A 15,637-nucleotide genomic window follows, 5' to 3' on the forward strand; every position below is an offset into this window, starting at 1 on the left:
TTTATTATTGTTTTACAGAACTTTTTTCTTCCTAGGCTGATTCATGGCTGTTTTTGGGAATAGGCCTCCCCCGTGGGGCTGGTGGCCTTGGCTGTGCTCGAGCTCTTTTTGGCAGGAGTCTGGTTGCTGTTCGTAACTTTTCAGGGCGGAGGAGGCTAGCAGATCTTCAAGGTAGGGCATCGGGCGGGGGCTTCATGGCGGGCAGGAGAAAATGGGCCAGCCAGCCACGCTGCTGGCTGCCACGTTTGCTTCCTCACAGAAACACAAACCCTATTTTAGATAGGGAAAGCTATGTCAGGAAGCCATTTATTGTTCCTTTTTGACCCATTAGTACAAGTCATCAATGAAATCTGTCCGGGTCTTGGGTCATGGAGTGTTTAATCAGTTCCTGCCCCAAGAAAACACATCCCCTGAGACCATGTCTTACCCCTTCAAAACCACACACTTCTTGTTGGGCAGCGGTGGCTCACGCCTGTAATCCTAGCTACTCAGGAGGCTGAGGTATGGAGGATTGTGGTTGGAGGCCAGCCCAGGAAGGAAAGTTGATGAGCCTGTTGTTGTTTTTTTGGAGACTGCGTCTTGCTGGGGATCCACGGCTGGGCTTGAATGTGGTCATGTGTCCCAGCCTGGCCTCAAGCTGGAGATCCTCCTGCTTTGGCCTCCAGAGGTCTTGGATTATGGATTACAGGCATGCGCCATCACGAGCAGCTACAGATGGACGGAGGCCCCTGTGATGATGTAAGGTTCAGTATCTCCCTCCCGCCCCCCACCTCTGCTGTCCCCCTATTTTCTCATCTACAGCTGGTACCAAGGATGCTGGAACCGTGTGGTTTGGGCGAGTGTGTGCTTCCACACCACGTGAATGAGCTGGGTCACGCACTATTGTAACTCACACACACAGCGTGCATTTTTTCCACACATGTGGACCATGATTTTATTTCACCCACACCTGGCTTTCTCCCAAGACACCGACACACAGACACAGGCAGTAGGAACTAAACATGGCAAGACTTAGGGATTGCAGAGTGTAAAAAATAATAACGAAGGCCACCGATGAGTTTGCTCGTCGCCAAGCCGTCCACGTTGGGGTGTGGCTGCGGTGGAGGCCCTGGGGCAGCAGAGGTGCAGGGCGGGCTCCCAGAGGCTCCCGGCAGTCACGTTCTGCTGCGTGGGGGGCGCTAGGCAAAGCTGACCGACGGGGCTCCGGGCTGCCACACGCTGTCGTCATACAAGTCTTCGGGCAGCTCCTCACCATCGGCGTCGGGGAAGTACGTGGGGAAGGGGAGATGCTTGCCCAGGTCTCTGTACGCAGGCAGATTGGAGTCCCTCACCTGGGGAGACAAAAGCCCAAGTGAGCACGCGCGAGCTGCGAGCTGCATCTCTACCGGGGATCAAAGGACAAGAGCCGTGGAGCTCAGCCCGCGCCTCCCGTGAGACGCCAATGAACGTGACTAATCCAGGGAGAAAACAACGAAAACCTCCATGTCCCACACGTACGTTAACTGAGAGGTACTTGTAACCGCACTGTTAAGATTCCGTCTTCAGCTTCCAGCTCTGTCTGGGCGTGCTTTTCAAATAAAAAGGTTGAACAACTACTACCCACCTAGCCATCATCTATCATAATGTTTGTTTTTGTTTTAGTTTATTTTCTCTTTTTTCCCCCCCCCTTCATGCTGGGGTTTGGACTCAGGGTCTAGTGATTGCTAGGCAAGACCCCAAACATTTGAGCTGTACCTCCAACCCAATTTCCTACTTTAATGAAAGTTAAAATTTTTTTGTGGGTCGTGGGGCTTGAACTCTGGGCCTGGGCGCTGTCCCTCAGCTCTTCAGCTCAAGGCGAGCGCTCTACCACTTGAGCCACAACATCACTTCTGCTTTTCTGGAGATCAGAGTCTCTCAGACTTTCCAGCCTGGGCTGGCTTTGAACTGCGATCCTCAGATCTCAGCCTCCTGAGTAGCTAGGATGACAGGCGTGAGCCACTGGCGCCTGGCTTTCGCATGGAAAAATTTTGAGCCGAGGTTTAAGAAGTGTAAAGTTTACCAGCATTTTTGTTAATCATAACTCTTCAGAGCACACAACCACAAATATCACCTTGCTGTTAAGGAAATTAGCTTATATTTAGTAAACAGCATTTTCATTAAAAACAGAATCTTGAGCAAAAACAGTAAGCCTACGAGTATTTATAGTAGCTCTGTGCCCTGAGAAAATTCAGCTTGAGTTCAGAGCCAAGGGAATTTTGGTACTGATATTGATATGATCTAAAATGTTTGAGCTTTACTTTCAGACAACATTATTGGGTTCCTCAAAGCTCGTGACTCATCCTCTAGCCTTTATTCAGAGAGCAATTAAAAAACAGCCGTGTAATTATATACACAGAGTAAAACGGGTATATTCACTTTGGCAGCGAGAAATGAATAATTTAGTTGGAATCACTCCACAGCTGTGAGGAACAGCTACACAGGGAAAAAAATCATCCATTTCAATGTCTCTCATGAAAACAGTTTGAAGAAATTACAAGTCATTTGCCCAGAACATTAAAAAAAAAAAAAAGGATGCCGAGTTTATTATTATTTTTAATCTTGGGTTGAATCTAGGAACGAAAAGATTAAATACCAGTCCTTGTTCTAATTCGATAAAAATGGTCACATTTTGATCCAAACAGGGAGTTCTCAGTTACTCTCTCATAGATCTGTCGCTCCCAAAGTCTGTTTCTGACAGTAAAAGCACTTATAGTAAATGGAGGTGTAGCGTGGTGATCTGAACGTAAATGATGATTAACCTAGCTGTGTTTGTGTTTGTCCTGGTAACAGCCCGTCTGCAATAAACTCTGGAAGACTGCACGGTGGACACTGTGTACTTGCATGGAAGCAGTCAAGTCAGGGCGGACATACCTTTACTAAGCCGTTCTTATGTCCAGGCACTGAGCCGTTGACGTAGATTATATTGTGCTTCGTGTTGACCCTCCACACCTAGAACATCAAAGGAAGGTGGCTTTTAACAGTTAACACTGGGAGCAATTAGTATCGCTCAGACTAAGCATGGCCCGTCAGTAATCCTGCCAGCTGCACAACACCGCATCTCCAGAGCTTGCGTGCTCACCACCACAGGCAAGACTTCGCAAAGCTCACTGTGGGCAGCCAGGAGAGCCAATGGGCCGAGACCATTTGTGTTGTCCTTTGAAAAAATGTAATTTTAGCCAGCCACTGGTGACTCACACCTGTCATCCTAGCTACTCAGGAGGCTGAGATCTGAGGATCGTGGTTCAAAGCCAGCCCGGGGCAGGAAAGTCTGTGAGACTCTGATCTGCAATGAACCACCAGAAAACAGGAACAACAAACATGTAATTTTATTTTTTTGCTGCAGCTAGAAGCGGGGGACTGCAGTGGGCGGGATCTGATTTCTAACGTAAGTGCGCTGAGTGGACGGCCTTCAGAAGGAGGGACAAACACTGCACATGGGAGAAGACAGTCGAGAGATGACTGAGGAGAGGGGTGAGGGGGGGGGAAAGCAGGCTTCCGCTGCAGCTAATCCTGAAGGATGCCGCGGAGAGCTGCGACGCACAGCTGGCCTCCGCCATGTCTACAGACCAGGGAGAGAAACGAGATTTACGAGGGCTGACGGAGGTGGAAAGGGCACCCTTAGGCTGCCTGAGAGGGGCTTTTCAGAACTCAGAGTGTGTGTGTGTTTAAGAGGTGGGGGGGGGGGGGGGGAGAGAGAGAGAGACAGAGAGAGACAGAGAGAGACAGAGAGAGAGAGAGAGAGAGAGAGAGAGAGAGAGAGAGAGAGAGAGAGAGAGAGTGTTTAGGGTTCGATTCCTCAGCACCACGTAAGCAGAAGGGACGAGAGCGCTCACCTTGAGCTGAAGAGCTGAGGGACAGCGCCCTCAGAGTTCAAGCCTCACAACCGGCCAAAAAAAAAAAGAAGCGTGTGTAGACTTGCCACCCGTGTGTGAGCGCCACCCAGTGGCTGGGCCTAACACATCCTGTCCCCACTGTCTCTTGGCCTTCTGCCTCACACCGAGGCTTTCCACGTTGCTTTCCCCGTCTCTTCAGCATCCTGTCTCACCTGTCCATTCTGGGACCCATGATGTAAAATGTGTACACTTCTGCGGATAAAAACGTACAAAAAAGCTGATCCTGAGGCTAAAACTCAGGGCCTAGCCATTGCTCTTGTGCTCAAGCCTCGTGCTCTACCACTTGAGCCACAGGTCCACTTCCAGCTTTTTGGTAGCTATTTGGAGAAGTTTCAGACTTCCCTGCCCAGGATGGCTTCAACCTGTGATCCTCAGATCTCAGTCTGAGTAGCTAGGATGACAGGTGTGAGCCACCGGTGCCTGGCTTCTATATAAACACACACACACACACACACAAGTATATTTATTTTTTAAAAGAGAATGGAAAGACGTGCCTGAAACCTGAGCAGCGTCTACCCCTGGTCTCTGGGTTATTTTCTTGTACCTCTGCCTTGAAACACAGATGCAAACATATGTAGGTATAGGGCTGGGAAGGTGGCCCAGTGGCAGAGCGCTTGCCTAGCATAAATGAAGCCCTGGATTTGAGTCCTCAGTACCACATACACAGAAACAGCCCCAAGTAGCGCTGTGGCTCAAGTGGTAAAACGCTTGCCTTGAATAGTGCCTAAGCCCTGAGTTCAAGCCCAAGGACAGGCAACAAACAAACATATAATAGGTATGAAGTTATTTTCAATAATTTAACATAGCACCTATGATAATACAATGCAACTGACATTTCTCAGGTTCATAGAGATCAAAAGTCAGCCTCTTTCTTTTAAATACACCGGTATCTGTAATAAACACCCTCTACCAGGCCCACGCTAGGCAGGTGCTCTGCTACTTGGCCACGCCCTCCCCCCTCTTGCTTCTCTGAAGCTAACCTTCACAGCATGGCCTCAGCCTTTGACCTGAGGCTCCCATCTCCACCTGCAGAGAGGCTGACGTCACAGTTGTGACCCCGGGATCCTTCAGGAGGAATGTTCTCCCCTCCTCTCCTGCGTCCGTGTATCTGACCGACAAGGAAACGCAGAGGGACATGTACTGTAGGGCTCTCTGGCATCCTTCTTCACAGAAGGAGAATATGCTACCTACTGGCCCTGTCGTTTGGTCACAGGCGTCTGAGAACATCCTTCCAGAACTGCTAGATTCGGAACTAGGCTACTGGGTGTGTGTGTGTGGGGGGGGGGGGGGGGGCCCAGGAGCATGTGCACACGGAATGGCGGCGGTCACCGACAGGGGGATGCCCAGACTTACTCTGAGTCCAAATGACGTCCGGTCCACGTTCCCCATTCTCCCGGGCAGTTTGGTTCCGGGCCACACTCTAGCGACATCCTGACAAGAAAACCAAAGTGAACACTACGCACACCCCCCAAGAGCCCCAGCACACCCACAACGCAGAGCGCCGCCGGCCTTCCGCCCGCAGTCGGCAGGAACGCCTTTCGGAGCTGGTGACAGACAACACTGAAGGAGCCAGCCCAACTACACCACATGGGGGGGGGGACCCAGAAAAGGGGTCAGGGGTGGGAAGTGAAACTGGCACTTAAATGACATCATGACTTTCTCATTAACCACAACCTTATTATATTTTTGTCTGTTGTGGGGCTTGAACTCTGGGCCTGGGCGCTGTCCCTCAGCTCAAGGCGAGCACTCTACCACTTGAGCCACAGCGCCACTTCCGGTTTTCTGATGTTATTGGAGGTGGTAGTCTCACAGACTTTCCTGGCTTTGAAGGGTCATCCTCAGATCTCAGCCTCCTGAGTAGCTAGGATGACAGGCGTGAGCCACTGGTGCCCAGCCACCATTTTATTTTTCACATGGAAAAGGTAAATGAGGTTTGACCAAAGAGAAGAAAAACATCAAGACACAGAATCGGGACGTCCACGGTGAAGGAAGCCTTGTGGCCACGCTCCCTGTGTCCTCTGTCCCTCGGCCCTGCCTGCCTGTGTCCCCTCCCCTCCCCTCGGCCCTGCTGAAGAGCTGGAGGATGAGGAGGGGAGGGGGCGGGGGGGCAGGATCCCCCTTCTCCCTCATACTTACCCCAGTTGAGATGGCTCCTGGTCTCCTGTGGGTTTTCGTTTGGCCGTGAGTAGCAGGTTGCCCTTTAAATCCCCATCTTTTCATAACGCCCTGAAATCCTTTTCCGATACTGAAAAACATAACCCACAAAATGGGCATAGAGACTGGTGTGGAACTGGGCGCCGGTGGCTCACGCCTGTCATCCTAGCTCCTCAGGAGGCTGAGATCTGAGGATCGTAGTTCAAAGCCAGCCAGGGCAGGAAAGTCCGTGAGACTCCTATCTCCAATGAACCACCAGAAAACCGGAAGTGGCGCTGTAGCTCAAGTGGTAGTGTTCACCTCGAGCTGAAGAGCTGAGAGACAGCGCCCGGGCCCAGAGTTCAAGCCCCATGACTGATTAAAAAAATAAAAATAAAAAACTGGGGTACAAGCACCAATAAAAGTGCGTGCCAGGTAAATTACAGCTGCTAATTGAGCTCATTTTAAGCATAAATGATTGTAAGATGAAAGCGTTAATTATCTGCCAGCTAATTACACAGCGCGTCTCGATCTTGCAGGAGAACACATCACGCGGCTGGCCCACGTGCCATGGGAACCGCTTTGGTAAATAGGCTTTTACACCAAAGATCGAGGCGGGAATGGCCCGGCAGGGACTGGCTTCGTACGGCCCGGGGGTGCCCGGTGGTGGTTGGTGGCACAGGTGGCCCGCCCACTCGTAGGTGACTTTGTGAACAGAAACACAAGGCAAACAAGGACACGAACTCCTCGGCTTCCGGAGTGCCCGGGCCATGACAGAAAAAGCCTGCTTTATAAAACCATGCACATCAGCAACACACACAGCCCCGTCTTCTTCCCTGTGCTCATGCTAGTTTTTAATTGCTGCCCACGGAGACCAATCTAATAGATGGAAACTCAAATCAGAATAGAAAACAAAACAAAAACAAAGCCGGCCACCCATGGCTCACGCCTGGCATCCTAGCTACTCAGGAGGCTGAGATCTGAGGATCGTGGTTCAAAGCCAGCCCGGGCAGAGAAGTCTGGGAGACTCTCATCTCCAACGAACTACTCAGAAAACCAGACTGATTAAAAAACAAATAAAAAAAAACTCCACCACGTGAGATATCATGGCCTTACTCAGATTTATCTGGAAATAAGGCAAGTGTTTTCTTTTTTCTTTTTGTTTGCCAGTCCTTGGGCTTGAACGCAGGGCCTGGGCGCTGTCCCTCAGCTCTTCAGCTCAAGGCGAGCGCTCTACCACTTGAGCCACAGCACCACTTTGTTTTCTGATGGTTTATTAGAGATCAGAGTCTCACGGACTTTTCTTGCCCAGGCTGGCTGTGAACCATGATCCTCAGATCTCAGCCTCCTGAGTAGCTAGGATGACAGGTGTGAGCCACCAGCACCAGCTATTTTTTTTTTTAACTTCACAAGGAAAGAGCGAGAATACAAGCACTCACGTTTTGCCGGTGACGTCCACGTACTGCCCTGGGCGGAAGTGTGCAGCGTACAGGGGCGTGCCTTTGTGGGAGAACATGGAAACAGTGGGTAAGAAGCTCGTCAGCGCACAACAGCTCTGTTAGACCAAACCTGTGGCCGGGAGGGAGGCCTACCGACACCCCACAGCCAGCGCCAGGGTGCGCTCCCGCTTCCGCAAGCGCAGACACGAGGCATGCCCGGACACAGCCAAGACCGGGACACTCTTCTCCAAGGAACCGCCAGAAAAAGCCAGAAGTCCACCAGACTCATGTCCAGTGAACCACCAGAAAACCAGAAGTGGCGCTGTGGCTCAAGTGGTAGAGCGCTAGCCTTGAGCTGAAGAGCGGAGGGACAGCACCCAGGCCCAGAGTTCAAGCCCCACAACCGACGACAACAACAACAAAAAAATCAAGATGTGTTAGTACCAAAAAGAAGGAACTGTCTACACTGCAGTGCTCACAAGCAACGCCACCAGCCTCTAGTAACTGCTACGCCTGCTGCCTGAATTCCATTCACTGCGCCCGGGGGTCATTTTGCTTTCACGTTTACAACTCAAGTTCAAAAGATCAGGGAGCATGTTTTTTTGTTTTTTGTTTTGGTCAGTCGTGGAGCTTGAACTCTGGGCCTGGGCGCTGTCCCTCAGCTCTTCAGCTCAAGGCCAGCGCTCTACCACTTGAGCCACAGCGCCACTCCCGGTTTTCTGGTGGTTCATTGGAGAGAAGATCTCACAGACTTTTCCTGCCCAGGCTGGCTTTGAACTGTGATCCTCAGATCTCAGCCTCTTGAGTAGCGAGGATGGCAGGCGTGAGCCCCGCTTGGGGAGCATTTCTGAAGCGCAAACACACAAATGTTGCCTTTTCTTTTTTTTTTCCAACTACACGGTCAAAGGTAATCATAAGCCCAGTTGCCCTTTTTGGAACTCCAGGGGCAGGCAAGAGAGTCTGGAATGTTTCCTTGGAATCTGAGCCCCCGCCTGTAACCTCTTCTGACTCACCAAGAAGAGTCTAGAAGATGAGATGAAAATGCCAACCTCCCAACAGCGAGCCCCCATCTGAGAGGTGCAAGCGTTTTCCTTTGGAGCAGCTTATTAACGTGTGAGACTGTCTCACAGCACAAACAAAAGCGCTCCTCCCTCTCCCGTGAAACACAAAGAAGCCGCCAGCCCTTCTCCCTCGGGAGAGGGAGACTTGTTGGTTCCTGGTGATTAAATTAGATGCGGGGTTGATATGTGGAAAATAAGTGTTTGGGACTTGGTGTTTTGGATTTCGCTTTTATCAGAAGGGCTGACATTAAACAAATAACAGACCTGGGTATTTCTGCCTCTCTCTGCTCTCCAACCGCAGATTACCTGGCTTAATTACAGCGTTGTCCGTGACGTGGAAGATCTTGACTTTCTCTTTGGGTGGTAATCCAAGTTGCTGGTAAAATTTCAAGACAGATGCAGGTTTCTAGAAGAAAAGGACCAAAGGTGAGGCTTTAAAATAATAAAGGTGGTGGGAGCCAGGTGCAGCCTGTCATCCTAGCTACCAGGGAGGCTGAGATCTGAGGATCGTGGTTCAAAGCCAACCCGGGCAGGAAAAGTCCATGAGACTCTTATCTCCAATAAACCACCAGTAAACTGGAAGTGACGCTGTGGCTCAAGTGGTAGAGCGCTCGCCTTGAGCTGAAGAGCTGAGGGACAGTGCCCAGGCCCAGAGTTCAAGCCCCATGACCGATGGGAAAAAATTAATAATAGTAATAAAGGTGGAGAGTTGAAACCAAGTTATTCAGAGCAGGGGAAAACACAAAAGTAAGGCATGCGTTCTTTCCTGACAGAACAAAGAGGTGAGGTTTATGCCCATCAGGAGACGTAGGGCCCAACACAGCACTTCAGCAGGAGAGCCGGGCGCCCGGGGCTCCCGCCTGTCATCCTAGCTGCTCAGGAGCCTGAGATCTGAGGACCAGGGTTCAAAGCCAGCCTGGGGCAGGGAAAAAAAAAAATCAGTGAGATGCTTCTCTCCTATGAATCACCAAAATAAACCAGAAGAGGCACTGTGACTAGCCTTGAGCAAAAAGCGGCTCAGGGACAGCGCTCAGGCCCTGAGTTTAAGGCCCAGGACCGGCACAAACTAGCACACAAAAACCAAGAAACAACAACAAACCAACCCCAGAGCACTGGTGAAGAGCTTAGTTTTCTGGGGAAGGAGAGAGCTGTGCCCGCGCCCCAGTGCCCGTTATCAACCATTCCCACCCCACCGCACCCCCTGCAGGCCTCTGCGCATGCCCCAGACACGGCACAGCCCGCCCTGCTCCCAGCTGTCCCTCTGCCCCCTTGTGTCCACAGACGCCCAGCCCTCTCTCCTCTGGAGATGTGTGCCTCCCAGGGTCTAGTTGGGATCTAGGCATCAGGGTTTTTTTCTGAAATCATCCAACAGAGGCTGGGCATTATGGTGGCGGGGGTAGGCTGCCCACGCTCCTTCTGAAAGCACCCTCGCCCTCTTGCTTACATAATGTGCCAAGCCCTCTGGGGTGTGACCCCAGGTCCTTTGCACAGGCTGCTGCCACTGTGCTCTTCCGGCCAGGGCTTGCTTCCTGACCTAGTGAGGTCCAGTCTAATGATCAACTTGGCGGTTTCCAGTTACTCTAAAAGAAGAGGACCGCTTTTGCTGTCCTCCTCCCTAGGGCTTTCTGAAGCCCCGGACTACTTTTCTTTTTGTCAGTCATGGGGCTTGAACTCTGGGTCTGGGCACTGTCCCTCAGCTCTATAACTTGAGCCACAGCGCCACTTCCGGTTTCCTAGTGGTTTTATTGAAGACTCTCACAGACGGGGCTGGGAAGGTGGCTCAGTGGTAGAGTGCTTGCCTTGCATGCATGAGGCCCTGGGTTCAATTCCTCAGCACCACATAAGCAAAAAGAAAAAAAGCCGGAAGTGGCACTGTGGCTCAAGTGGCAGAGCGCTCGCCTTGAGCTGAAGAGCTAAGGGACAGCGCCCAGGCCCAGAGTTCAGGTTCCACGACCGGACCAAAAAAAAAAAAAGACTCTCACAGACTTTCCTGCCCAGGCTGGCTTTGAACCGTGATCCTCAGATCTCAGCCTCCCGAGTAGCTAGGCTGACAGGCGTGAGCTACGGATGCCCGGCTCCCAGTCTACTTTTCTTGCCACTGCAAACATCACCACAACTGTGTCCTGGAAGCAAAACTTCAGACAAGCCTCCCGTCTGCTCCAAACTTCCACCACACACAGAAACACAACCTGCCCAAAGAGATAGGCGCTGTTCTCCATTTCCCAACATGAGGAGGCCCACCCAACCCCCACGGGAACACTCCTCACCCCACCCCCCAACGCGGGGCCTGAGCCGGGAGAAAAACCCACACGTGCCAGACAGAAGCCAGCCGACTTTAATGAAGAACTCTCTACCATCAATCTGTTCAGTGTTTTCCTGAAAGTTAAAATACACAAAGGGAGGGCCTGGGAAGGTGGCTCAGTGGTAGAGTGCTTGCCTCAAGTGCATGAGGCCCTGCGTTCGATTCCTCAGCACCACATAAGCAGAAAAGGCTGGAAGTGGTGCTGTGGCTCAAGTGGTAGAGCACTAGCCTTGAGCTGAAGAGCTGAGGGACAGCGCCCAGGCCCAGAGTTCAAGACCCATGACCCACAAAAAAAAAAAAAAAAAAAATACACAAGGGGAAGTTGGGAGACTTGTGGCTCAGGGATGGAGCATCGGGTCTCATGTTGGCAAGTTCCTGTATGTCTGCACTTCCCTCTTGTCTCTAATAGTCTGCTCACCAAGGAAGAGTTCATGACTCACACAAGACCCGGGGTCCAGATTCACAGCATAACAACATAGCACCCAAACAGCCATACTCAAGGTGGATGAACCACCAACAAGCCCCAAGTGCATGCAGCCTGTGGCTCAAGTAGTTAGCCTTGAGAGGAAAGCTTAGTGAGCGCACCTAGGCCCTAGTTCAAGTCCCAGTACTGGCACCAAAACCAATGAAACAAAACTGCTGGGCAGCAGTAGCTCACACCTGTCATCCGAGCTACGCAGGAGAACAAGATCTGAGGACTGAGGTTCAAAGCCAGCCTGGGCAGGAAAGCCCGTGAAGAGTCTTCTCTCCAACTTCCAAAAGGGCAGGAAGTGGCACTGTGGCTCCAGTAGTAGAGTGCTAGCTTTGAACAAAAGCAGCTCAGGGACAGCGCAGGCCCTGAATCCAAGCCCCAGGACTGGTACCAAAAAACATACAAACAAAAAACCCCGCAATGACAGAAAACCATCTATGGAGCCCCATAACAAAGAAAACCATCCATGGAGTCCTGTGACAAAGAAAACCATCCATGGAGTCCTGTGACAAAGAAAACCATCCATGGAGCCCTGTGACAAACTGAGTAAATGCCACCCTCACCGCCTCACAGGCGGACTAGTGCTAGAGCTTTGGCAGGTGCTGTGGCTTGCTCCAGACAGAGAAGCCGGTGCTGGAACAATCCAAGCGTCACAGACCCCTGGGCAGAACGGCTCTCTGCACGGCCTCCCCCCACTGACGGCGACAGAACCGTCTCAGAGCCACAAACCGCGCAGATCTCCAACCTACGGCTGGAGGGACAGAAGCGCGTCCTTACACGGAAGCGGGACACAGTCTTCCCTCCGACGGTCAGGGCCGCCATCTTGCCATTGTGATCTTCCTTCGAAATATATTTTAGGACATGACAGTCTTGAACCTGAAACAAACAAACCAAAAAATCCCACTGAGCCTGGGCCCAGACGCGCAGAGCTGGGCCCCCACTCAGACCCCCCGCTGCGTACCTGCAGCAACGTGACCACATGCTTCCGCCCGTCTTTGGTCCACAGGGGCATCATGCCCAGCTTCAGGGCGATCACACCGACTCGCGAAGAACCTGGGGATTCAAGCCGACGCTCCTTGAACGTGTGCCAACCCCAGGCAAGGCTTTCCTACATTAGTGTTTCCGATCTGAGTGAGAGTAGGCCTAGAAGAAGTTGCAGCTAGCCGGGCGCTGGTGGCTCACGCCTGTCATCCTAACTACTAGGAAGGCTGAGAGCTGAGGATCGCGGTTCAAAGCCAGCCCGGGCAGAAAATCCATGAGACTCTTTTTTTTTTGTTTTTGTTTTTTGGGTCCGGTCGTGGGTCTTGAACTCTGGGCCTGGGCGCTATCCCTCAGCTCTTTAGCTCAAGGCTAGCGCTCTACCACCTGAGTCACAGTGCCGGCTTTTTTCTTTTGGCTTATGTGGTGCTGAGGAATCGAACCCAGGGCCTCAGGCATGCAAGGCAAGCGCTCTACCACTGAGCCACCTTCCCAGCCCATCCATGAGACTCTTATCTCCAGCTAGCCACCAGAAAACCAGAAGTGCTGGGGCTCAAGTGGTAGAGCACTTTGCCTTGAGCTGAAGAGTGCAGGGACAGTGCCTAGGCCCAGAGTTCAAGCCCCACAACCACCACCAACGACAACAAAAAAAAGAAGTTGCAGCTCAAGTGGTGGAATGCTAGACTTGGGGATAGTGCCTAGGCCCTAAGTACCAGCCCTAAGGCTGACTCTCTCTCTCTCTCTCTCTTACACACACACACACACACACACACACACACACACACACACACACACACACACACTAAAGCAAAACCAACTGTCTTCAACCATGCCTAGTGTAATACACTGACGGCTCAATAAACACCAAATCATCAAATCAAACAAGTGGAAAAGAACTATACAACATTTTAAAAAAGTGGATAAATTAATTCATGCCAGCTTTAGCAGTTTCTGAGTGTCGGCGGCTCACACCTATAATCCTAGCTACTCAGGAGGCTGAGACTTGAGAATCTAGAATCAAAACTGGCTAGAGCACGTAACCTCTGTGAAGACTATCTTCAACCAGCAAAAAGCTGGATGGAGAGCTGTGGCTCAGGCGGTAAGACTGCCGCCCTTGAGTGAAAAAGCTCAGGGTCACAGCATCTAGGCCCTGGGTTCAAGCCCTAGTACTGACATAAAATAAATGCAACAGATAAATCAATACATATCAGTTTTAAGATAATAGTGCAATCTAGGGCCCAGACACCCATCATTATGCTTTTCCCAGATCAAGTTAGGTCCAACAATATCAGAAAACACCATCTGCTCCAATTCCAAGCCGGGACTACAGAGATGCTATGGAGGAGAAAGCTAAAATGCCGGCGACCATGGTGACGTTCAGACTTGTTGGCTAAACTGACAACATCTACCTAGCCGAGATCCCAATTTAGCCTCTCCTTTCCCGTCTCATTTTACATTGTTTTAATGTCACACGAGAAAATGTACCCAGATCAATTCTTCTCTCATCTACAAAACGTTTTCTCAAGGTGTTTTATCTTTAGTTAAACAGTGGAGGGAGGAAAAAAAAATCTTGCGGCCAGCTGGCTGACAGTGGCTTGTTCACGGTTTGAAATCTGCCCGGAGAGGAATAGTCTGTGAGAGTCTATCTTCAATTAACCGGCAATAAACAGACTGGAGAAATGGCGCAAGCGGTAAGAGTGCCAACCAAGCAAAAAAAAAGCCAAGCTAAGCCGGGGGTCAGTGGCTCACGCCTGTCATCCTAGCTACTCAGGAAGCTGAGATCAAGGTTCAAAGCCAGCCCAGGCAGGAAAGTCCGTGAGACTCTCATCTCTAATAAACCACCAGAAAACCAAAAGTGGTGCTGTGGCTCAAGTGGTAGAGCGCTCGCCTTGAGCTGAAGAGCTGAGGGACAGTGCCCAGGCCCAGAGTTCAAGACCCAGGACTGACATACACTTCAGGATACAAAAATTCACAAAGTGAATGTTTTATCTGTCACTATGCTTTTCAATGTGTCCAGCCACGCAGAAACTGGGTGAAGATAACGAATTAAACACAGAACCCCTTACCTGGCTCCCAAGGATGTATAGGCCAGGGTTCATCTTTCAGAGGGCTCAGTTTACTTGCTAACTGAGCTTCATTTTCTTCCGAGACCAACTGCTTGACGAAGGAGGCATTTTCTTCCGAAAGATGCTCGTCCCACCAAGTTGGACTCCGGCTGTGGAGAGTTCGAACCCCAAGCCAGGCGTCGGATCTGAAAAGAAAATCAAGCCAGTCATCATTCCTGCATAGGGCCCCGCGCTTGGCGTTTGTGTCCTGAAGGCCTCAGGAAGAGGTCTGGGTTGCGTATAAGCTTTTCTTCCCAGCTAACATTTCAACGACAGAGGAAAAGTGTCATCTCCTCCTCTGGGATAAACGGATTTCTCCGTCATCTTGCCTGAATGCAGGGGAGGCCACTAACGTCCTGACACACACAGAACCTCTGTAGGGCCGGGCGCCGGTGGCTCACGCCCCTCATCCTAGCTACTCAGGAAGCTGAGGCCTAAGGATCGTGTTCAAAGCCAGCCCTGGGCAGGAGCGTCCGTGAGACTCTCATCTCTCATGAACCACCAGAAACACCGCAAGTGGTGCTGTGGCTCAAGGGGTAGAGCGCCATCCTCGGGGTTCCTAGATGTGGCAAGAACGGCAGCCCCCGGGCCCTGAGTTCGAATCCGAGGGCTGGCACAGAGTAAAAGGAAATAGAAAATCAAACAACAACAACAACAAGACCCCAAACCTCCCGCAGCTCCTCGGCGGGTGATTCCTTCACTTCTGTTTCCGGGTCCCCTCGTCTTGTCAAAACTCCCTTTCCTTCCCCTGGCGGGGCCTTGTTTCCCGCGCGGCCTGCCGCGGCGCCGGCCGCGCACCCCCGCACCCCGGCCCGGCCCGGGTCCCCACCTGCTGCGGCTCGGGCCCGGGCCGCCGCGCAGGCCGCGCGGGCGCCGCCGCCGAGCGCCTGGGCCCCCGGCCCGCGCCAGCAGCCGCCAGGCCGGCATGGCGCGTGCGCGGAGGCCGCGGCGCGCGTGCGCGCGCCACACACGCCACACACACACACACACACACACACACACGCGGGGCGCGGACGCGGCCCCTCCGCGCCTCCCACGGACGGCCCCCGCGCGCCGGCCGCCTGCCCGCCGAGCGCCTCCGCGGCGGAAGTACAGCCGCCGAGCCACTTCCGGTACGCCCCTCAAAACGGGTCCGTGGCGCCTGCCGTCGACCCCCCCCCCAAGAACTAGGGTTCCGCTTCCGAAAGGGTCCTGCTGTGTGTTCGGGACCTCCACCATCTCCTTCCTTCCCTC

General features: G+C 52.1%; 1 protein-coding gene across 1 annotated transcript; it reads right to left on the minus strand.

Annotated features, from left to right (window-relative positions):
* Positions 1–903: 903 nt before the first annotated feature.
* Positions 904–15,248, minus strand: Mrpl3 (mitochondrial ribosomal protein L3). The gene is made up of 10 exons (XM_042666084.1): positions 15,234–15,248; positions 14,364–14,550; positions 12,283–12,372; positions 12,099–12,197; positions 8,854–8,953; positions 7,487–7,547; positions 6,051–6,159; positions 5,268–5,345; positions 2,893–2,970; positions 904–1,331 (listed from the first exon to the last, which is right to left on the minus strand). The coding sequence occupies exons 3-10, from the start codon at positions 12,334–12,336 to the stop codon at positions 1,179–1,181; spliced, it is 732 nt and encodes a 243-aa protein (XP_042522018.1). The 5' UTR covers positions 12,337–12,372; positions 14,364–14,550; positions 15,234–15,248; the 3' UTR covers positions 904–1,178.
* Positions 15,249–15,637: the final 389 nt, after the last annotated feature.

This window comes from Dipodomys spectabilis, unplaced genomic scaffold, assembly GCF_019054845.1.
Source record: "Dipodomys spectabilis isolate Male_0828 unplaced genomic scaffold, ASM1905484v1 ptg000360l, whole genome shotgun sequence".
NCBI classification, from domain to species: Eukaryota; Metazoa; Chordata; class Mammalia; order Rodentia; family Heteromyidae; genus Dipodomys; species Dipodomys spectabilis.

Coding starts and splice junctions, on each gene's coding strand:
- Mrpl3 (XM_042666084.1), bottom strand. CDS start 12,336: ATGATGCCCCTGTGGACCAAAGACGGGCGGAAGCATGTGGTCACGTTG. Junction 7,548..8,853: donor CAACGCTGTAATTAAGCCAG/GTAATCTGCGGT, acceptor TCTCCCACAAAG/GCACGCCCCTGTACGCTGCA. Junction 1,332..2,892: donor ATAAGAACGGCTTAGTAAAG/GTATGTCCGCCC, acceptor TTGTCTCCCCAG/GTGAGGGACTCCAATCTGCC.